Genomic DNA, 23,377 nt, shown 5'->3' with positions numbered 1-23,377 from the left:
TGAGGAATTGTAAAGAAGTGGACCCTAACCCTTGAGGTACTGCACTTGGAGCCTACCCTAACTCTGGCTTTCTTGTTTGGGAAGTCGGTAAATATTGTTAACTTTTAAGCTACTTCTAGCTTGAATTATCTGTTACTTGTAGCTCAGTGCTTGTTATATGGTAAAGAAAGGTGGTAGACTTACATACCACTGCTGATAACATTCAGAAAACAGAAGGGGCAAGTACAGCAATTGGCAAGGAAAAAGAATGTCCATGAAATGCGACTGTGAAAATTCACACAGCTAAAACTTCAAGAAAATGCTTTTCTTTTTTGAGATATTTTCTCAAATTCAGTAAATACTGAAGTAGATTAATTCATCAGCAAAGTAATAGAAGGAGATTAGTATACCAACCTGAGCTGGTAGCTCAGTAGTCAAGGCTTAGACTCTGGGGAAGCTCTGATATTGAGCAATGTATTTGACTTCCCTAACCCTCAGTTTCCTCATCTGTAAAATAAAATAAGGCATGAAAAGCACTTAGCAGTGACTTGTGTGTAGTAAGCATTCAATAAATGTTGGTTATTATTGTTATTATTGAGAGGGAAAAAATCCTTTTCTTATTAGCCCTCCATATGCAGAGGTTTGAAATACAATGTCTTTTTGTCATATATATCTACTGATTTTCCTTTAAAGGAGTTAAATTCCAGTTAGCACTGAAACTGCTCTAAATGTAAGAAAACCCTTGAAAACTCTTTTATGTATGTAAAAAAAAAAATAAATAAAAATGGCAGTTTGAGGCAAAAAGAAAAGGAGGTAGAGTGGTTATCTTTAAAGGTAAAGAAAAAAATTGAGAGCAATTTGACATTGTCCCTAGCTGAAGCAAGCTAACTATAACAACATAATGATGGTGAAAAAGAGATGAAATTATGCCTGATGTCTGACCATTTCAGTTCAGACCATGACTTGGTGTTTTTGCTCTGTCCAAAATACCAGTGAAGTCTAGATGGTTGCTACCTTGGGGGAAAAACACTGTTGATAAAAACACAGACCACAACAGAAAATATTCAAGTTGTTTGGACCAAGGGGTAGTGACTAGGTGAAGAGATGCAGGGGGATTGCTACATGGGCTGCTAAAACTACAATTCTGACTTGGTTTTGGAAAAAAATTAACCAGTAGAATTTCCAGATGGATATAGACTTCTTCCTGTTAGAAAAATGTCCAGGCAAGTGGGATTGTTTAGTCCTGGTAGAAGAAAGAAGACGAAGGGTGATCTTAATTATGGAAGATTAAAAAAATAAGTATATCTTAGAGTGTCAGAGATGTACTAAGGACTGACCTTAGATGGGAACTGGAGAGCCAGCAGAGCACAACAGCACAGACTATGAAGCCAGACTGCTCTGCTTTCAAGTCCTTGCTCCACTGCTTATTGGATGTATGTCCTCGGCAAGCTACTTAACTTCATGCTTCAGTTTCCTTCCCTTTAAAATAAGGATAAGAATGATTACGTTCAGGACATGCAATAAGCTCTGTAACTTTGGAAACATGTTGCTGTTGTTAGGTGCTGTCTTGTTGGCTCTGACTCATAGCAGCCCTATGTACAACAGAATGAAACACTCTATAGTCCTGAGCTATTCTTACAATCCTTGCTATGTCTGAGCCCATTGTTGCATCCACCATGTCAATTCATCTCGTTGAGGGTCTTCCTCTTTTTTGCTGACCCTCTATCAAGCCTGATGTCCTTCTCCAGGGACTGGTCCCACCTAATAACATGTCCAAAGTGGATGAAGTCTTGCCATCCTAGCTTCTAAGAAGCACTCTGGCTGTAATTCTTCCAAGACAGACTTGTTCATTTTTATGGTGGTTCATGGTATACTCAATATTCTTCACCAACACCATAATTCAAAGGCATCAATTCTTCTTTGGTCTTCCTTATTCATCGTTAAGCTTTCGCATGCATATGAAAACCAGAGCAACCCCACTACTGTTGAGTCAATTCCGATTCTTAGAGACCCTATAGGGCAGAGTAGAACTGCCTTATAGGGTTTACAAGGCTGTAATCTTTATGGGAGCAGACTGCCACATCTTTCTCTCATGGAGTGGCTGGTGGGTTCGAATAACCCATTTTTCAGTTAGCAGCATGAATATAAGGTGATTGAAAGTATCATAGCTTGGATCAGGTGCACCTTAGTCCTCAGAGTGACAGCTTTGCTTTTTAACACTTTAAAGAAGTCTTATTTTTTTTTTTTTATGTAACAGATTTGCCCAATGCAATAACGTCGCTGTCGTTTGATCTCTTGACTGCTGCTTTCATAGGCATTGATTGTGGATCCAAGTAAATAATCCTTGACAACTTTAATCTTTCCTCCGCTTATCATGATGTTACTCATTGGTCCAGTTGTGAGGATTTTTGTTTGCTTTTTGTTGAGTTGAAATCCATACTGAAGGCTGTGGTCTTTGATCTTCATTAGTAAGTGCCTCAAGTCCTCTTCACTTTCAGCAAGTAAGATTGTCATCTGCAGGTTGTTAACGAGTCTTCCTCCAATCCTGATGTACTGTTCTTCTTCATATAGTCCAGCTTCTGGGATTATTTGCTCAGCATACAGATTAAGTATGGTGAAAGGATACAATCCTGACAAACACTTTTGTTGACTTTAAGCCACACAATATTCCCTTTTTCTGTTTGAACAACTGCCTCTTGATCTATGTACAGGTTTCACACAAGCACATAAACGTTCTGAAATTTCCATTCTTTTCAATGTTATTCATAATTTATTATGATCTACACAGTTGAATGCCTTAGAAACATGAGCACCCCTAATTTTCCAGTCTTCAGGGGCCATAAAAGGCTAGGCAAGGAAGTCTTTCCCTGTGCTCCCGTACTGCACTGTGCTTAGACATAGAATAGCATTTATTGCTCTGTGTTATGAAGATTCTCTCCCACCACCAGACACAGAACTACTTGGTGACAAGCACCATATTGCATTCACCAGTTTGTGCTCAGCACATGGTATAGTCCCTGGTACATAATGTATGCTTCATAAATATTTGTTAAATGAATGAATTTCCAGGAATTACATTTACGTGATTTTTTTTTTAATCAGAAAACTCACCAAGAATGACAACAACTCCTTTGAGTCACTGTCCTGCTTAAACTTCAATGGTCTTCCAATTGCCTTAATCTCATATGCTTCTTTCACATAAACTCCATGCTCAGTCATACTTTACTGAACACCATTTCCAGAATGTACCTTGTTCTTATAATGAACACATATTTCTTTTATTTTTCTCTTACCACGCTGATTCAGCTTATATTTCAGTGAAGCCCTCTGAAGTCTCCTTTCTCTAGTCTCTTCCTTTCCTTTCTCCAAATTTCCCATCCCCCAAATAATTTCTCCCTCTATTTCTTCTAATAAAGCATTTTAGATATTGCTTTAGTACTTTTCATATTGAATGTTACTTTTTCTTTGTATGTTTGTCTCCATTACAAGATAAGAAATCTTAGTAGTCAGAGAACATGATTTATTTATCTTTATAGGTTAGCAGGAGCCTGACATACTGTAGCTGACACATCTGAATCTCCAACTACCATTGTCTTGGCTTCCCATCTGAGTTTAGCTTTGATGGATGAACAAATCTGTGAAGGTCTCAGCTCACTTCAGTTGACAGCTTCTCACTTGTTTTCTGCTCTGTGTTCCTCTGATGCCTTGGACACTAGGGGGTGCTTGCTTGACCTGGATGCATATGGAGTTGGAAGCATGAAAGAAGTTAACAAAGACAGGACAACCTTTCAGCAGTGGGAGACTACAGCCCTCAGATGACTGGTCCTTCTTCCCTCCCTTCAGGGAGACAATTCCAAGAAAAATTCTAATGCATCTCAGAAAGTTGTAGCAGAATGGAGTCCTCATTGCCCCAGTGAAAGCCTCCATAATGTACTTTTACACTGGCTTTTCTTTCTTCCTTTTCTTTTCTTTCTACTTCCTCCCTTCTGCTGTGTGACATCACTTCTTCAAAACACTCTTTGCACCCAAGTTCTTGTCTCAGATTCTGCTCTTCGGGGAACCCAAGCTAAAACACATATAACTGGTGCTTAAAATTATTTTCACAACTAAAAAATAAATGACTGATAGATAAGCAAATAAGCAAATGAGCTAATGAGCCGAGGAGTAAATGGTTATTACTCCCTGGGCAGGGAGTTTCTCTCCCTTTTTCTCTCTGCCTCACAGAGCAGCCAGTGTGTGGTTCTGAGTGAACTTCTGAGCTCATATTTCCTAAACTTGAAGCACTTTGTTTCTGATAGGGATGTGAGAATTGAAGCCCCATGGTTTGACCAAATTAGCCTTCATCCAACAATAGTAGATGAAAGTTGGTCTGTTTTTCACAGCTTGATTACAGGAGTTTGCATCTAAGAAGGGCAGGATTATTACATCTGACTTCCAGGACCACAGCTGGAGCATTATTCTCCAAAATGCTCACAACAGAGAATCTTCTCTGGTTGGCTGCCTGTTTTCTTTACTCCAACCCAGATCTGGCCTCCCCACTTGCGTATCTTTCCAATGTCAGGGCCCTTACTCCCCAGCTGGCTCCAGTTGCTGCCTGAACTTCTTTTCACTCTGCTGTCTTTTCCCTTCAGCTGGAATGACTCTGCTGTGATCTTTGAAAATTTTCTCCAAACTTAGATTTTCTTAATTCAGTTTCCTCTCAGAAATGGTCAAAAGGCCTTTGGGTTTGTGTGAGAACCAGTAAGGAACACTGTTGTTGTTATTATGTGCTGTTTAGTTGATTCTGACTCATGTTGACCCTATAGGACAGAGAAGAAGTGCCCTATAAGCTTTTCTAGGCTATAATTTTTATGGGAGCAGATTGCGAGGTCTTTATCCTACAGATACATGACGAAAAAAAAAAAAGGGGCATTTTGTTTTTAAACTCCTGCTTCTTATTTACCACCACTATCAGACTCAAATAGGGGTCTTGTTAAAAATACAGAAGCCCTTGTGGTACAAAAGTTAAGTGCCTGACTGCTAACTGAAAGGTTTGTGGTTTGGATCCTTCCAGTAGCTTGAGAAAAAGACTTCATGATCTGCTTCCAAGAAAACCCCATGGGGGCAGCTCTACTCTGTCATGTGGGGTCACTATGAGTCTAAATCGACTTGACGGAACCCTGGGGACACAGTGGTTAGGCTTAAGCACTTGGTTGCCAACAGAAAGGTTGGTGATTCGAACCTCAGTGGCTCTGTGAGAGAAAGATGTGGCAGTCTGCTTCCTTAAAGATTAAATACGGCCTTGGAAATCCCAATGGGTCAGTTCTACTCTGTCCTGTAGGGTCACTGTGAGTCGGAATTGACTTGAGGGCAATGGGTTTGGTTTTTTGGTATACTCTTCCTATAATGCTTTCTCCTCTTTTCTTAATGAGATGGTGAAAAAGACTCAGTGAAGTCTATTCCTACATAGCTTTTGAGTGAAGCCAGAACCAAAGCAGATTTGCTATGCAGTTTTTCTCATTAAATCCAAAGTCAAGGAGGTAATTACTCATTTACTTTCCATGGTAGGTGAACACAAACACTTTCTTGTTTGGAGCACAGTCTGTTGGAGTTGGCTTTTTTTTTTTTTTTCTAACTCTCTCAGGAGGGAAAGCCAGCTGAAGCTCTGCATTTGACTTAGAACCAATTGTAACCAGGAGACAGCTCTAACTTAGCTTAGAAATTCTTAACCTGATTTATTCATTAAAATCAACTGAGAGCTTAAAAAAAAAAGTGATGCCCAGGCCCCTACTCAGTAGAAATTCTTATTCAATTGGTCTGGGGTAAGGCCTGGGTACCTGTCTATTTTAATAGCTTCCTGGGTGAGCTTTGGGGGGCATTCGTGGTTCAATGGTAGAATTCTTGCCTTTCATGTGTGACACCAGAGTTTGATTCTCAGCCAATGTATATTATGGGCAGCCACCACTCATTCATCTGTCAGTAGAGGCTTATGTGTTTCTATGATGATGAACGGGTTTCAGACAGACTAAGAAGAAAGGTCTGGTGATCTACTTCCAAAAATCCCAAGGAAAAAAGATCCCAGCTGTCTGATCTGCTTCCAGTCAGAAGGATGGCACAGGACCAGACAATGTTTCATTCTGTTGTGCACAGGGTCACCATGAGTCAGGGTTGACTCATGGGCGGCTAACAACAAGTGAGCTTCTAACTAAAAAACTACCGTATAGTTAGCAAAGGCATGGGCTCAGACATTGTTTTGCCTCGAAGATAGGATTTTCTTTGGTGGAGAAGATGGAGATGAATATGCTAGTTTGAGGGGACTGTAAGCAGTGACATGGAGGTGCCAGCATTGGGGAGATCTAGAAGGCAAGCGTATTCAAATTTGATCAGGTTTCATCACCATAAAACAATGTACATAGATATATGTACCAGATACTTCATCTGAGGTGCTATGAAAGACCTTCACTAATATAAACCTTCAGCTTCCACGAAACAGCATTGGAAAAATATTTCTGAACCTATGCAAATAGGCAGGGAATATGTAATTTACTAAATTACTTGGAAATGAGCACTGTAATATATTCCCTCCATTTTTGATATCAAGTAAAAGCCTGTATCTCCTACAACAATTTCATGTTTCCTTTCACTAGACAAAGAAAAGTACATGGTCCATTTATTTTATGCTTTGGCTACAAGGAAACTTAGAGTTAATTTTAGTACTTGATCACAAAAACCTTTCGCACCAGATTCCAGATAAAAATTTGTCTCCAATTTTTGTATTATTTCCAATATTTTTTTTGATCTGTATTTTGATTAACCTGTTTAACATGTGTGTTAATATACAAATCTATTTAATTCCTTTTTGGAAATAGACAAGGTATAACTTTTTTGTCCACTTCCCTTCTACTGATAAAGATGTGCATACCAAGCACGTGTTCCATACATATACAGGTATTCCAAGCCTGCTTGGGGAACATGGGATATGGTGGAGAACAGAGCTTCCCTGAAGTTCTCTAGGGTTAGTTGAGAATGTAATGATATATTCCTAGAGGGGCCCCAAACTTGGATGCGACTCAAGCTGGAGAAACACCTGAGAGTTGAGTGGCTGAGATTCCAAATGCATTTTAAGGTGATATTTGAGGTTTCTCAAAAGGACTTGGGCTGATGGTGACAGCAAGAAGGTTTCAGCTCTACGTGAAGATGCTGGTACATTTGGAAATGATTTTCACAATTGTTTTCACACTATAAAGACAGACATACATTAGGTGCATAGGACTGCCTATCTGACATTTTGATTTTGATATCTAGTAGTTATTCTTTAATAATCACCAAGGAGTTTTCCTTGATTCTTCTCTTGCTCCCATCCTCCACATTCAATGCATCAGTAAGTCCTGTTGGTAACACATTCCACATCTGAGCTTTTTCCCCATTGCCACTGTAATACCTTGATCTAAGTAACTGTTAACTCTCATCTTGATGACTGAAACTCCATGCCATCCCTATCATATTAGACAGAGTTATCTTTCCCAAAATGTAAATCAAATGACATCAGTTCTCCTACTTCCAATGCTCCAATTAATTCCCATCATTAAAAAAAAAAAAAAAACCCAAACCCACTGCCGTTGAGTTGATTCCGACTCAAGGCAACCCTATAGGACAGAGTAGAACTGCCCCACAGAGTTTCCAAGGAGCGCCTGGCAGATTTGAACTGCTGACCTGTTGGTTAGCAGCCATAGCACTTAACCACTATGCCACCAGGGTTTCCTAATTCCCATCACTAGGGTAAAATTTGAATTCCATACCAAGGCTTTAATGGTCTACAAGAGGTGGCTCCTGCCTACTGGCTGACCTCTCTCCCTGTCACTCTATTGTGCACTATATTGTTTCTGTTATCCAGCACACCAAGCTCATTCCCATCTCAGGGCCTCACATTTGCTTTCCTTCTGCATGGGTTTTCTCTTTACCTAGAACAATGCTTCCCAGTGCTTTTTATATGACAGAACACATAGAAAATGTTAATATTGGTATAACATACTGGAGTAAACAGAGGAGGAAATAGAAGCCCACTAGAAGCTACTGACTTGGGCTATGGTTGCCCTGCTGGTCCAAAGGCTGAGAGGACCCGTGTGTCATTGTGGCACACCATCAATAAAATCTTTGAATGGTTGTCTCCTTTACATGATTTAGGGAATCAACTCAAATGTTATCACCCAGAGAAGCCTCCTCTCACCACTTACATAAAGTGGAGACCCTTCTAGTCACTCCACCTTGTTATTCAATCTTACCTTCTTCATAATATTATCAGTACCTGGAAGTATCTCATTTGTTTATCTGTTCACCTGTTTATAGTGTGTCTCTACCAATTACAAGATCCTTGAGTGTAGAGACACTCGTATGTCTCATTCATCACTATGTACCCAAACCCTAGAATAAATAGTAAATACTCCAGAAACATAGCAGATTGAGCCAAAGACTGAGTAACTGAATCAGGCTATCTTCCTCTCCTGATGAGGCCATCCCTAGTGTGGCTGGCAAATGTGCTCCAATGAATGATGAGGCATAGACTCTTTCCATCTTTACAGCAGACATACTATAAGAGCTTGTTGAACAAATGAAAGAATGAAGGCAGGGAAGAAGGGAGGGAAGAAGGAAGGAACAGATTATTGAAAACAAACAGACTTTATTGGTCTGTTTCAAGCTCTTTGGGTATTTTTCACTGGGGTTAAGTAATAGTTTAGTCTGAAACCTGGATAGTAACGTCAGATGTCTTTTAACTGATGCAGTCAGGCTAATCTGAGGCACCCACTGTGAAGACTAGGGCAAGTTACTTAACTGTGAGGACCCTGGTTTCTTTTTCTGAAAATTGAATAAATTTGAGTTAGAAGAGTCTGCAGTCCTTTACCATTTTGAAGTATTTGCTATATCAGCAGACAGGAAGTCAGAAAGGGGGATGTTAATGGAGTTGTCAAGCAGATAATCCAGGTAATATCCAGGCTCCTCTAAGAGGAACCAGGGACTACTTTTTAAAAACACAATTACTTAGAATTATCCAGGCAGTTCTCAGGGGCGTGTTTTCAGGCAGGTCAGGGTCTCTACCTAGGACACTTTTATGTCGTACATCTGTGCCTGCCTATTGCTGAGAAGTACCTTCTGATTAGCTGGTGGTCTTGATTAAATGAGCAATAGCAGGTGCTAAGGTCAAGTAGCTGCACTTAGAATTTTCCAGGGTAAGGAATTCTACTCCTTCACTGTATTCAAGCATTTAAGAAGCAAATAAGCAATAGGCCATTCCAAGCCTCCATTTCTTTATTTACAAAATGGAATAATCCTATTTTATAGGCTGTTGTAAAGATTAAATAAAATAGTACATGGGAAGGGCTTAGCATGGTGTTAGGCATATAATAAACCCTCAATCATGCTGGTTACCACTGTTATTACAGTATATGAAAGTCATGAGCCAGAAGCCAAAATATTTAATCCTAAATACTGGCATTTACTTCCATTTCTTTCTACTGAAGGTAGAGCAGTTGGCTACGAAGTCCAGAGGCTGAGATTCAGAGCTACACATAATGACAGTCATCTTCTTCAATTAGCCTGTCTCAGAATATTAATAAGACCAGCTGTGTTTCCCAAACAATTTGAAAAAGCTGCAAAACCCAAAAATAAACTAAAACAAAAAGAGGTACTCAGTCTGAAGGCAAATTTCAATTTTAGATTACTTGTAGAAAAAGGTTAATATTATTGTTTGATATTAAAACTGTATCAACACTGCATTTAGTAACAACCAGATTCTATGGCACACTCATCTCCCATTCCCTGTAATAAGAATAGATATTTTCAACATTTATATCATCAGAAAACCATTGTTTTGTCTGTTTTTGTTTTGTTTCTCATTAAGTGATGGGCCTGGGATAAATGACTTCCCACTCACAATAAAAATTATTGAAAGGCATAACTTATGCCAAAAGGTGTTATTTATTTATTTATTTATAGTATTCTAGGTGGCACTGGAAAATTAAGAATAAGATCATTTTAGAAAACTGACATCATCCACTTTAAAAATGGATAAATAGTGCTAAAGATAATTTCTAAGCAACTTTTCAAAATGTTACTTCTTAGATAATTTCAAATAAGAAATTGCCTTTGATAAAACATTAACAGCTACTTTCAACTAGTGTTAGCTTAAAGAGATCTTTCTCTGTAGAGTCTTTAAGTTATAGATTGTAAAGTCCAATAATATGATTTAGTATAATTTCCCTATATTTATTTTACATTTAAAAAGTTAAGTGTATGTGTAACTGTTTTGAAAAATGTAAAACATATAAAAATTCTAGTTACTATTTGTCTTAGTCATCTAGTGCTGCTATAACAGAAATACCACAAGTGGATGGTTTTAACATACAGAAGTTTATTCTCTCACAGTCCAGGAGGCTAGAAATCCAAATTCAGGGGCCAGCTCCAGGGGAAGTCCTTCTCTTTCTGTCAGCTCTGGAAGAAGGTGACTTGTCATCGATCTTCCCCTGGTTGAGGAGCTTCTCAATGCAGGAACCCTGGGTCCAAAGGACATGCTATTCTCCTGGCTCTTGTTTCTTGGTGGTATGAGGTAACCGTGTCTCTCTGCTCACTTCTGTCTTTCATATATCAACAGAGATTAATTTAAGACACAATCTAATCTTGTAGATTGAGTCCTGCCATATTAGCATAACTGTCACTAATCCCACCTCATTAATATCATAGAGATAGGACTTATAACACACAGGAAAATCACATCAGATGACAAAATGGTGGACAATCACGACATACTGGGAATCATGGCTCAGCCAAGATGACAGACATCTTTGGGAGACACAATTCAATCCATGACATTATTTACACAGACAAATGACCATTTATATTCTCTTTGGAGAACAAAAATATTTCACATAAATGGAGAAGATGAAGAAAGTTCAATACAGAAAATGTTTTGCAAAACTAATTAAGATCTTCATTTTACTAACATTTATAATATCAGGAACTCTGTTAAGTACTTTAGTTACTTTTTCTCATTTACTCCTGATGAAACTTAATAAGGTAGAAAATTTTCTATCAGTATCTACAATTTTATAAATCTCAGTGTTAACTTCTGCTTCCAGTAAATTTTGCAGATTCTGCATTTTAAATTTTATTCCACTACAAAAATACCAAGGAACAATGGACAAACTACAACTAATAAGTATAGCTGAGTTTCTGAAAAATTAAGGAAAATCTTCAGGACCCCCAAAAGGACCCCCAAAAGCCATAGTGATAAGTCAGCAATGAAGCTATAGATGCACTGGGGGACATTTGATGATCAAACGTACCTAAATCCTGTTGTTTTAATGGCTCTCCAATGAGCCAAAACAAAGTCTAGGGGATTAGAACTGAGATAGCTACATAAAGCTAGAACCTTCAAAGAACATCAGTGAAAGGGTGGGCCAGAAAAAAAAAATGTGTCTCTCTGGCTTACTCTATAAATGGATAAAGACTCACTTGATAATACTTATCTTTAGGAGTTTTCTTCACATGTTTGGGGTTCAAATTTCTACTATCTACTCTTTTTACTCAGTCTAAGAAAATCACAGACTAAGAAATTAGGGTAGACTAGGGTTAGTAGCATGGCGTTGTATGTAACAGAAGGAAAAAAAAATCTTCCTGGGAGAATGTTCCATTAAACCAGGATCCTCAAGATTCCCATAAACAGATTAGCCAAATATGAGCACACAATATAAAATCACCAAACACAATAGAAACTGCGAATGAGACTTACTAGAAACAATGACCAGAGAATTAGATTTAGACACTGGATTAAGAAGAGACAGAATTTAAAATAATCATGTTTAAAATGTTAACAGAAATGATAGAATCGTAAACTTGATAAAGAAATATAGGTCTGTTAAACTAGTTAGATACATTTGAAAAAAGAAAACAAATAGAACTTCTAAAAATAAAATATATAACAAATTAAAAACATAAAAGATAGCTTAAACAGCAGATTGTTGTTGTCATTAGGTCCTGTCCAGTCAGCTCCAACTCATAGCTACCCTAGTAAAACAGAATGAAACACTGCCCAGTTCTGTGCCATCCTCAATCATTGTTATGCTTGAGCCCATTGTTGCAGCCACTCTGTCAATCCATTTCATTGAAGGTCTTCCTCTTCTCTGCTGACCCTCTACTTTAACAAACATGATGTCCTTCTCCAGGGCCTGGTCCCTCCTGATAACATGTCCGAAGTACATGAGACAAAGTCTTGTCATCCTTATTTCTAAGGAACATTCTGGCTGTACTTCTTCCAAGACAGACTTATTCATTCTTCTGGCAGTCCATGGTATATTCAATATCTTTGCCAACACTGTAATTCAAAGGCATTAATTCTTCTTTGCTCTTCCTTATTCATTGTTCAGCTTTTGCGGGAATATGAGGTGTTTGAAAATACCATGGATTGGGTCAGGCTGACCTTAGTCCTCAGAATGACATCTTTGCTTTTTAACACTTGAAAGAGGTCTTTTGCTGCAGATTTGCTCAATGCAATACATCATTTGGTTTCCTGACTGCTGCTTTCATGGGTGTTGATTGTGGATCGAAGTAAAATGAAATCCTTGATTTCAATCTTTTCTCTGTTTATCATGATGTTGCTTACTGTTCCAGTTGTAAGGATTTTTATTTTTGAGGTGCTATCCATACTGAAGTAGATTAGACACAGCTGAAGAGAAAATTAATAGACTGCAAGCTAGATGTGAGGAAATTCACCAGAAAACCTACAGACAAACAATTAATTTGGTACAGTATGGTTCAAACAATTAAAAAAAAATAATTGAATTCCTATATACCTCGAACAGGAATCCCTGGGTGGATTAAATGGTTAAGTGTTCAGCTACTAGAGGAAAGGTTGGTGGTTTGAACCTACCAAGGGGTTCCTCAGAAGACAAGCTTGGCAATCTGCTTCTGAAAGGTAACAACCTTGAAAACCCTATGGAGCAGTTCTGCTCTGCATACATGGGGTCACTATGAGTCCGAATTGACTGAAAGGCACAACTAACTACAACAACAACATGCCTATAATGGCTGAAAATGTAATTTTAAAAAAGACACCATTTACAATATCCACCACAATCACAACCACAGCTGTAGTAACAACAAAATAAGGAAACTAACAGAAAATATACTAAAAGTTGTTTATGACATTAATGGAAAAAATTAAAAACTTTATTGAATGGCAAACAGAACTAAATAAATGGGGAGTTATGTCATATCCATTAATAAGATTCAATATCATAAAGATTTTTGTTTCTCCCAAATTAACATGAATTCAATGCAATTCCAAAAAAATTTCCCAACAGTTTTGGGTATATATTATTGGAGGATTATGGGGTGGCATGGAAAAGTTGATTCAAAGTTGATATGGAACAGTAAAGGGCCAAGCATAGCCAAGAAACTTTTAAAGAAGAATAAAGTGGGGCACTTGATGTACCAGATATTAAATTTGTAGTAAAAATTAAGACACTATATTTTTTGAATAGAGCCAGACAAATAGATGGATTGAGGGGAATAGGGAATCTACAAACAGGCTCAGGAGTGTGTGGAAACACGAAGTATAGCAGAGGGGAAAGAATGGGTTATTAATAAAAGGCTCTGAGTAATTTTTTAACCTAACTGTAAAAATTGCACTCAATTCCTACATCGCACTATTATCAAAAATCAATTCTAGATAAGCCAACGAACTAAACAGGAAAATAGAAAAAAAAATTGGCTGATATCTCTATAACCTCAAGGTAGAAAAGGATTTCTAAAACAAGCCACCAAATGCAAAAAACAGAGAAGCATCCAATTACATTAAGTGGAAACATGTATATTCATCAGAAGACACTTTTAAAAAGTGAAAGTATGAGCTAAAGATTGGGATAAAATATTTTCGATAACACAAATGACCAAAGGGTAATATCCAGAATAGACAATGGAGTTCTAAAATCAGTAAGCTAAAAAAAAAGAAAAAAATTCAATTAAAAAAAAAAGTCGAAGACTGATTAGGTAATTCACAGTGAAGAAACGTAAAAAAACACTCAATCTTACTGAAGCAATTGGAATTTATAATCAAGTATTTTTAGTTGTTATAAAGTTTTATACAACCACTTTGGAGAAAAACTGGGCTATATCTAGTAAAGTTGAAGCTGAGCCCAATTCCGCTTCTGAATGCTTTGATCCTTGCCACTCTAAGTAGGGCCTGTGACTTAGTCATATCAGGGTCATCTGCGAGCGTGTTAGAAATGCAGAGTCTTGAACCCTACCTCAGACCTACTGAGTCAGAATCTGCTTTTTTACAAGTTTCCCAAGTGATTTGTTTGAGAAGCACTGATCTATTTAACTCCAGTTTACGTGTATACAAAAAGATTTATGCATAAGAATGTTTACAGTGGCATTGTTTACAAGAACAAAAATTCGGAAACAAATTAGATATTAACTATGATAATTTGTGGTATTAGTCACACAATGGAACTCTACCTACACAAGAAAACCTGAACCCATTGCCATCAAGTTGATTCTGACTCATAGTGACCCTAAAGGACAGGGTAGAACTGCCCCATGAAGTTCCCAAGGAGGACCTCGTGGATTCAAACTGCTGACCCTTTGGTTAGCAACCGTAGCACTTAACCATTATGCTACCAGGGTTTCCTCTCTACATGAGAGTAAAAATAAATGAACTACATCTGCTTGTATCAATACAGATGAATCTCACAAAGATAACGTTAAGTGAAAAAAGGAAGTTGCAGAAGAAGGAACAGAGAATGATACATTTACATAATATTTAAACATGAGAAAGAAAATTATTCTACATATTGTTTAGTGACACATTCATGTAGTCTAAAAGTATAAAGTCATACGTGGAAATGATAAACATTAAATTCAAGAGTAAATGGGCTTCAATGAAATAGATTCTATCATTTTTCTTAAGCTTTTTTTAAAGCACATAAGTATTTATTATTCTTCATATGTAATTATCTTTATATTTTTGACACATCTCATATAATGCATAATAAAATGCAAAGATAAAAGAAAACATTCAAGGCTAGTGGTAGTTATTTGCATTCAAGTCTGTGGCCTGGAGCCACCATTCTCAGTTATCACATTACTTCTCCAATTGACCAAATGGCATAGTTTTTAGTCTGATATTTTGTAATCACAATTGCTGCCTTTTATAAGAAATATGTTCTAAAACAAGATTAAAACAATATGTTGAGCACTGGTTTTAGTTTTATAACAAAAAAAGTTACTTGCCAAAGCAAGTTAAATTGTATGAATTTTCCCCAACCATAGCTAGATTTTTTTTTTTTTTTTAGCTAGATTAAATAGGGTAGCTGAGTTTGGTTTCAAGTAATCATTAGCTAATTTTTGATCTCCAACCATTCTCAGAATAGCAGGAATTATTGAGCTAACATTCCAAACATTTTTCTCATCTCAGATATGCTCTTACCCTTATGAAAATAAACCATGAGAATATTGTCAGAAAAAGAGCATTATAGAAGAACTGAGTTCTGAAAAGTAAGTTAATAACGCCTGACACTATAATCTGATAATTTCTCACAACAAGAATACTGCTTATCATTTTTATTGTATTTTTAAATGCATTATTGGGCTGTATGAATTTCAATTCTTCACCCTATGCTTTTGAACAAATGGTTGAGCTCCCAGGGAAATGGCAGACTCCAATTCAATACCGATTATTGAACTTTTTTGTTGACAAACTTTTTTCCCCCTCAGTAGCTTCTGATTTAAGTCAAGGATTTCCAGAATGCAGATGTCACATCATTTTCTTTTTTCACATGATGTCCTCAGAATTTTCTAGAGAATTGGAAGCTTAAAAAGTTCTTTAAGAGCAGGGAGAATTTAACAGACACATGGAAATTGTTTTTAAAATAAACCCTCAGCTGAAAGAATATTATTTTTTTCAAGCTATTGCTCTTTTGGAAACCCTGGTGACATAGTGGTTAAATCCTATGGCTGCTAACCAAAGGGTAGGCAGTTCGAATCCACCAGGCACTCCTTGGAAACTCTATGGGGCAGCTCCACTCTGTCCTATAGGGTCGCTATGAGTCGGAATTGACTGGATGGCACTGCGTTTGGTTTGTTTTGGTTATTGCTCTTTCACTAAGCCCGCCCAATGCTTTTACTCTCTACTTCTCAGCAATTAATAACTACTGATTAAGAGAATTAATATTATTACTTCATATCACTATTACTAGTATTATTGGTTAATTGACTTGCCCAAGGTCACACACATAGTAAACCCAACATGTTACATATTTATTTTCACTTTTTACATGCTGTGTTTTTAGAGTATGTGTTAATGAATCAAGCCAACCTTACAGTTCTCAGGAACAGAGACCTCGGCTTTCACTGTTGGTGTTTTGCCACTGAAAACTCAGTAAAGTTCTGGACCTGGAAGACGTACCTGGCATGGAGAAAGAACAGTCAAGGAATGATGTGATCAGAGGAAGATAGATGGTGAGACTTAGAACCTCTTCCAACCCACAACCCTCAAGAAAGTATACCCAGTTTAAAGGAGAATTTATTATCTTGCACTTTTTGTTGCATTTCTTGTAAATGACCATTTAATTCTCACTGTTAGAAAACCACATCTCCAAAATTATCTAAGCAAAAATTTTCTCTTCGATGTGCTTTTCTAGTGAATTCCAATCAAAATGCATGGTTTTGGGAAAACGACTATAATTGCTTTACTGCTGTAGTTTTTGAGGCTTGAGGAACATTAAAAGCAGAACAGTATTATCCACTTTTAAAAAATAATTCATCATAGTTTCAATTAATCAAAAAAAAGGGAAAACTTTTTTTTCATTTTTAAATAGGAGCTTTTAGAAATAATTTTCTAACCCTCTTCCCTATGTGAATTTTCAACTTTTTACCATATAAGGTCTTTTGTCATTAATGGAAAAAATCTGCCATAATTTGATGGATAAACATATTAATTACTGAGAACCCCAATCATTACTGAGCCTTTGTCATTGATAGAACATTTAGGGTTCCCAGCAAAATTTCAGCTTACCTTCTTATCTTGTGCCCCCGGTCAAAGAACTACATTGAAATGCTGGGCTTGTTTCAAATTTCCTGTGAAAATGTTAAAAATCTTTATCTCCCATAAACTAATTTACAGAAATTTTACATGATGGATGACGTATTAAACCCCAGATTCATAACCAGACAAGTTCAGGCTTGTGTCTGGAATATTCAAAAACAAAATAAAAGCAAAATGACAGGATTTTGTCTTACCCAATGATGTAGTCAATAGTACCAACATAAAGGTAGCTTTTCCATAGGTTAGTTTCACAAGCCTTGAAGAACAAGAGCCTAGCTCTTTATGCAGGAATTTTGGTTTGCACCGCTTTCTTCAGCCATATCTGGAATTCTGTATCTTAAAGGGTTACATGTAGAAGAGTTGGCAAAGCATCAATGTGAAGAAATGCAACCTCATTCTGCTGTTATTATATATCACAATATTAATTCGATAGTGTAAAAAGTCATACATAATTATTTGCCACTTGAAGCCTATGGAACCTTAGGCAGTGCTGAATATCCTCTTATACTTCTGTTTTTCCTCCTAATAGAATTGCCCCATAGGGTTTCCGAGGAGCACCTGCTGGATTCGAACTGCCAACCTTCTGGTCAGCAGCCACAGCTGTTAACCACTACACTACCAGGGCTTCCAATGTTCATACGAGTGCCTAAAAAACTAGCTCTAAATTTTAAGAAATTAGATATTTGAAATATTACTTACATTATTTCTGAGGATAAAACACAGCTTAATTGTTTTTTTTCTCCAAACTTGAATAAAAATGCTGCATTTTGGAATATTAGAGCAGAATAGCAAATGCCAGACCTCAAAAATAGTGTTAACTTTAGATTTTAGAAAGGAAATATTAGGCTGTCAGTTATAAAACCATTTGGGATCCAGGAAATGAAAACACGATTGCAGCTATACTTACTAATTTATTTGTAATTTACATATTTGTGTTAAATTAGATACAATTTGGATTCAAGTATATATACATATTTGCTTTTTTTCATTTAAATTTCTTTTATTCTTTGTTTCTATTATCAACTATATTTCTAAAAGTTTGTGGAGATTCCAGACCTGCACCTGTATTTTAACAGAGCTATTTAGTTCTGTATTTGTAACAACATTTTTATAGGAGGAATGGGCACCTGAAGGAATCTTATAAAGGCTTCCTCAGAGTCTGTAGCCAGCATTGCCATGTATACTTACCTATTTCTTTTCAATGCTATGAATCATCATAAATGGCAGATCCATTATTGTGGCATACTGAAATGATTGCGTGGGAACTGTGCCCAGCACTGGGTTGTAAAACAATCCATCTTCAAACACTTTTACACTGCTCCTCTACCATCTGTATCGACCCAATTGGGTATTCTTTGGTGGTTCAGTGATTGCTCTTTTATTGGGTTTTGGAGAATTCAAAGCTGTGAAGCTGAGAACTCACATTTGAACTGAACACAATATTAAGACTGGTACAATCTGTGTAGTGAATTTGTGTACGTTATCTAGGATCACCTGTTTTGGGAAGTGCATTTTACATTTTTCCTTCACTTCAGTCATGTATCAGGTTGTATTCATGAAACTTGCTGTGTTCTGTTTATTCTAATTGATTAATAATCCCATTCTTTACTATATTTAGAGGAAATTAATTTTGGTTTTCTTGGTAAGAAAACAGTTTAGGAAAAAAACCCATAGAAGCCTCTTTGTTTTCTATGTAGAATCATCCCCATTTTGAAAATTCAATACTGTTTTGTTTTTTGTTTTTGCAGTTAAAGGTGAATGTGTGCAATTGTGTGAGTCCCAAATTGCAGCATTTGCCAGCGCAAAGCCCAAACAGGTGAAGATGTTTGCCTAGGTCTTTTAAAACTGCATTCCCACATGGAATTTTTGAACGACAGTGAACTAGAAAATTTAATAAGCTTGACATATAAAGGTTACGATAAAAAGGGCACTAAAATAATTTTTGAATAAAATAAAATAAAAAAAACCTGAATGTTACCTTTCTTTTAAACTATCTTTCTTTTTCTTGAGGTGTGGAATTTCCTCAATACCTGTTTAATTTCTGCAAATCAAGGGCTTCCAGAAGGCGCTCTAAAGCGTTTGCCGGAAGGTGGCGATATAAGCCCTTATTGATTAGAGCTGTCCCTGGTGCTGAACATAGTTTCAGCGTTTTAGAAGCTCAGCGGCAAGCGACCAGGGATTCCACTAAGCCCTCCCTAGAGGTTTGTAGGCTTTGGTAAGAACGGCGAGAAGTCGTGTGAAACGCCCCGGCCTCTTTTACAACTCATAGGCAAAATATTTCCTTCCCCAAATTTACTGGCCCCAAAGCTATGGAAAGTGTCATTGCCCACTTCAATTAAACGGGTAGTGGTGATAGAAAGGTGTTGTGTGTGTAGTGTGTGTGTGTCGATTACATACCGAATTGGGTTCTTCCTTTACTTTGAGATGCAGCTGTTTACCTGTCCTTGTCCTTTTGACACGTCCTTTATAATTCCTTTCTCCCCCAATTCCCCAAGAATATGAAGAAGAAGGAAAAAAAAGTCACATGCAACATCCTTCCCAAGGGAGTTAGGCTGGACTGTGAGATAATTAAAGGTTTTTTTTTTTTAAGCCCATCAATTAACAATGATTTATAGACCAACCAGGGCTGTCCACCTCCCATTCCCGCTCCGTGTGTCTTCTTTCCTATTTACATTCTGTGATCTTGACACTACTTAAGAATCTGACAGAAATCTGAGGCAATGGGTAGCTAAAAAATAAATTTCCCCTTGACTTTGGCTGGGTAGGAGGCAGAGTTTACTTGCTGTAATGTTGGTCTGAACAGAGAATCTGGTGTGTGTAAGCTAGTTCTGAGTATCAACAACAGGGCTTGAAAGTAAAACGCCAAGCTGGGGGTGGGGTGCGGGAAGGAGCCGGAGGAAGGAGACAGGGTTGGGGAAGTGTGAGGAGGGAAGTGATGGCGTGGGAGGGAGGGAGATTGGCTGTTGGAGCGACACACAGAGGGATAAAGAAAGGGGAGTGAGAAGGGAGAGGGAGACCGAAAAGGAAGGCTAGTGGGAAAAAGCGGGGAGGAGGAGGAAGGAGGCTGGAGAGAAGAGAGTGGAGTAGACAGTGGTAGAGACGGAGAGAGAGGAGGGTCACAGAATGACCGTGGAGGATGGGGTTTCTCTGTTCCAGCCCCTTCTGGGATTGGAGACTGTTTACTAGTGGAGAGACTCCTGCTCAGGCAGCCAGTTGGGAAGCGGCAAAGTAAAACGGACAAGAGACAGATGTTACAGCTACCTCTCTACTGCTGAGCGTGCCCCAGCTGGAGTCTCTGATCGCTCGGGACCTCCGAAGCTCAGGCAGCGCCTAGAAGCCGCTCCGCGGGGATGCCTTCTCCAGAGAAGTAAGAACTTCCCGCCCAGGTCCCTGCACCTCCTCTCCCGAAACGCCCAGGAGAAAGGAGAGGAAGACCCTAGGGGGAGGAGCCAGGGGGGAATACTCGCTCCGAGCTTTCTCCCCTCCCTTGCCCTGGCTGGGCTCACAGGCATGGATGTGCTCAGCCCTGCCCAGAGCAACAATACCACCTCGGCGGAGGGTCCCTTCGGGGCAGGGGGCAATGCTACTGACACATCCGACGTGACTCTTAGCTACCAAGTGATCACCTCGTTGCTGCTGGGCACTCTCATTTTCTGCGCGGTGCTGGGCAATGCCTGCGTGGTGGCCGCCATCGCCCTGGAGCGCTCCCTGCAGAATGTGGCCAACTATCTAATCGGCTCGCTGGCCGTCACCGACCTCATGGTGTCGGTGCTAGTGCTGCCCATGGCCGCGCTCTACCAGGTGCTCAACAAGTGGACGCTGGGCCAGGTCACCTGTGACCTGTTCATCGCCCTTGACGTGTTGTGCTGCACCTCATCCATTCTGCACCTGTGCGCCATCGCGCTGGACAGGTACTGGGCAATCACAGACCCCATCGACTACGTGAACAAGCGGACACCCCGGCGCGCCGCTGCGCTCATCTCGCTCACTTGGCTCATTGGCTTCCTAATCTCTATCCCGCCCATGCTGGGCTGGCGCACCCCCAAAGACCGCTCGGACCCCGACGCGTGCACCATCAGCAAGGACCACGGCTACACCATTTACTCCACCTTTGGCGCTTTCTATATCCCGCTGATGCTCATGCTTGTTCTCTACGGGCGCATTTTTCGAGCTGCGCGCTTCCGCATCCGCAAGACAGTTAAAAAGGAGGAAAAGAAGGGAGCAGACAACCGCCGTGGGGCCTTGCTAGCCCGGGAGCCTAAGAAGAGCGTGAATGGAGAGCTAGAGAACAGGGACTGGAGGCGGGGTGTGGAGAACAAGGCAGGGGGTGCTTCTTGCGCAAATGGCGCGGTGAGACAGGGCGACTACGGCGCCGCCCTGGAGGTGATCGAGGTGCACCACCTGGGCAACTCCAAAGAACACCTGCCACTGCCTAGTGCGGCCCCCAGTGCGCCCATCTCTTTCGAGAGGAAAAATGAACGCAACGCTGAAGCCAAGCGAAAGATGGCCCTAGCTCGCGAAAGGAAGACAGTGAAGACGTTGGGCATCATCATGGGCACTTTCATCCTCTGCTGGTTACCCTTCTTCATCGTAGCCCTGCTTCTGCCCTTCTGCGAGAGCAGCTGCCACATGCCCGCCCTGTTGGGCGCCATAATCAACTGGCTGGGCTACTCCAACTCCCTGCTCAACCCTGTCATCTACGCCTACTTCAACAAGGACTTCCAAAACGCATTTAAGAAGATCATTAAGTGCAAGTTCTGCCGCCGATGATGGAGGAGTAGCCAGCAAGTAGGGAGCTATAGGACTCGTCCTGCCCCCTTTGCCTCCCTAAGTCCCTCTGGAAACAACAACCACTATGACTTGCTACTTTTCCCGTTACTTCCCCAGCTAGCTGCTGTGCCCCGGCGGCTTCCAGGCCCTGTCCTCCCCGCGCCGGGGAAGGGCGCTTTGTGCAAAGAGGCCCCAGCGGTGGGGGAAGAATGCTCAGAAAGGAGGGCCAAGCTTCTCGAGGCGACCTTGGCTCAGACTTTGGCCTCTGCATCCGTTTTGGTTCCAGCATTTGCCTCCTCCCTCTTCTGCCTACCCCCTACCCCCAAAATCTTCTCGGCATAATGTTTAAACCTCAGTAATTTAGGGCAAAAAATTCAAACAGAAAGTGAACTCTTCTTACAGCAACTGCATGTACTAATGACACCTACCTGAGCGCCCCACTTCTAGAACTTGAACTTAAAGTTCAGGATTTTGCTCCATTTCCCGCGCCCTCTTGCTATAGGAAACTTCACTTTCTTTAGATCTCGTGATCTCTTTTCTCCTTTGCTGTCTTCTCTATACTAATTTGCTTGTCTGGAAAGGTGGGAGGGTCAGCTTTTCCCGCGGAAGACACCCCAGGAATCCACCGCCCCCCCCTCGCGTAGACTACTTAGGATAACTTTCCTATGCACAGCCCCTGCTTGCTTTGTTTTCTAGAATTCAAAGCAAGTGGCCGGAAGGTGTCTCTTAGAGTGGACTCGTAAGTAAACGGCTGGACAGTGGGGGAGAGTGAGGAGGGAGTGCAGAGAGCTTTGTTCGGGTGTGCCTAGGTGTCAACACACACCAAAGAAACTGACAATCTACGATGGGAAGAGGAAAGCGAGCTTCCTTCTGTACAGGCTGCTGCTGCCGAGTCTGCACGTGCTGGCATCGCCACTTACCCACTGCGGGAGGCGCCCTTGGCCGCTGTGTGTGCACCGGGGACGCCCAGCGGCCTGGGGTCCTGCGCTCTGCTGTGTGCTGTACGCGGTCTGGTTTGCGCTGGGCTTGCGCGGCTGCCTGTCTCTGCCCCGGATCCAAACTCCCCGGGACGCGCGGGTGCTCCAGGAGACAACAGGCTTTGCGGAAGTCGGCGGCACTAGGTCCGAGCCCTCTTATGGTCGGACAGACCAAGAGGTGGTAGAGACGCCCAGCAGGCGGCGAAGAGGGAGGGCGCCCAGGGGTGCGCAGAGGCAGAGGCTCTAGCCTGCGCTCCCAGTGAAACAAGGAAGGGCAGTTTGATCCCAAAGTATGTGGACTGAAAAAAAAAGCAAACCAGTTGCAGCAGAGTCGTTTTTGACTCAACGCAATTCCGCGTGTACTATCGCCAAATAATTGATCCCCTGGTCCTTTTCCGTGGAGGACTAGCTCCGAACACCGCGCTGGATTTGTTCTGTAGGACGTACAGGACTTAAGGGAAGTTACCATAACTTTCGAGTGCGTCCAGATTTAAGTTTAGCACCTCAAAGGCGGGAGACCCCAAGGGACCAGCTAGGGGTGGGCCTTCTGGGAAGCCACTGAGAATCTTGTACA

The 23,377-nt window shown here is 40.1% G+C and overlaps 1 protein-coding gene across 1 annotated transcript; it reads left to right on the top strand.

Moving 5' to 3' along the window:
- The first annotated feature begins 20,566 nt into the window (after nucleotides 1-20,566).
- On the top strand, nucleotides 20,567-21,826 carry HTR1A (5-hydroxytryptamine receptor 1A). The gene has a single exon (XM_049864453.1). It carries the CDS (start codon nucleotides 20,567-20,569, stop codon nucleotides 21,824-21,826), a length of 1,260 nt encoding a protein of 419 aa, XP_049720410.1.
- The last annotated feature ends 1,551 nt before the right edge of the window (nucleotides 21,827-23,377 follow it).

This window comes from Elephas maximus, chromosome 2 (assembly GCF_024166365.1).
Source record: "Elephas maximus indicus isolate mEleMax1 chromosome 2, mEleMax1 primary haplotype, whole genome shotgun sequence".
NCBI classification, from domain to species: domain Eukaryota; kingdom Metazoa; phylum Chordata; class Mammalia; order Proboscidea; family Elephantidae; genus Elephas; species Elephas maximus.
Note: the sequence above shows the minus strand (reverse complement) of the source record. Positions and strands in the feature narration are given on the sequence as shown.

Coding starts and splice junctions, on each gene's coding strand:
- HTR1A (XM_049864453.1), top strand. CDS start 20,567: ATGGATGTGCTCAGCCCTGCCCAGAGCAACAATACCACCTCGGCGGAG.